At 60.2% G+C, this 588-nt stretch overlaps 1 protein-coding gene across 1 annotated transcript in view; it reads right to left on the bottom strand.

Annotated features, from left to right (window-relative positions):
- Positions 1-92: 92 nt before the first annotated feature.
- ETH_00043560 (uncharacterized protein) overlaps positions 93-588 on the bottom strand; it is a gene marked incomplete at both ends in the record, with an annotated part of 2193 nt that continues 1697 nt past the window's right edge. The window contains 2 exons of the mRNA XM_013374409.1: positions 93-192; positions 293-460. Coding sequence (XP_013229863.1) covers positions 93-192; positions 293-460 — 268 coding nt within the window. The remainder of the gene's footprint in view (positions 193-292; positions 461-588) is intronic.

Below are 588 nucleotides of genomic sequence, written 5' to 3'. Positions count from 1 at the left end.
AGGGCCGGCAGCAGCAGCAGCAGCAGCAGCAGCAACTGCAGCAACTGGGGACGGGAGGAACAATGAGGCAATGCCTTTCGGGATGCCGTCAATCAAAGGATGGTGCTTCTGCGAAAGAGCGCCGCTGCTGCTGCTGCTGCTGCTGCTGCTGCGACAAGCTGCTGCAGTTGCTGCTGCTGCGTCTCGCTGCCGCTGCAGCAGCAGCTGCAGAAACTGCACCTCCAGTGCTGCGCTGCTGCGGGCAGCAGCAACCGCGCAGCGGAAGCGGACACAGAGCTGCGCAGCAGCAGACCTGGCCCTCTTGCTGCTGCTGCTGCTGCTGCTGCTGCTGCCATTCTGATGCTGCTCTAGCCAACGCAAAGACGCGAGACCTGCAGTGTCTTCTCCCGCTTCTGCTGCTGCTGCCTGTGCTGCTGCTGCTTGGGCAGCAAAAGACTCGTATATGTCGGACAACTCGGAGCTGCAGCAGCAACAGCAGCAAACACAGCAGCAGCAGCAGCAGCAGCAACATCCGTCTTCGCCTCTAGAGTGCACCTTGGGCTGCTTGGGCCGCATGCATTTTCCAAATATTACCTGTGTCTTCTACTT

Source organism: Eimeria tenella, genomic scaffold (genome assembly GCF_000499545.2).
Source record: "Eimeria tenella Houghton genomic scaffold, Eth_scaff2005, whole genome shotgun sequence".
In the NCBI taxonomy this organism is placed as follows: Eukaryota; Apicomplexa; class Conoidasida; order Eucoccidiorida; family Eimeriidae; genus Eimeria; species Eimeria tenella.
Note: the sequence above shows the minus strand (reverse complement) of the source record. Positions and strands in the feature narration are given on the sequence as shown.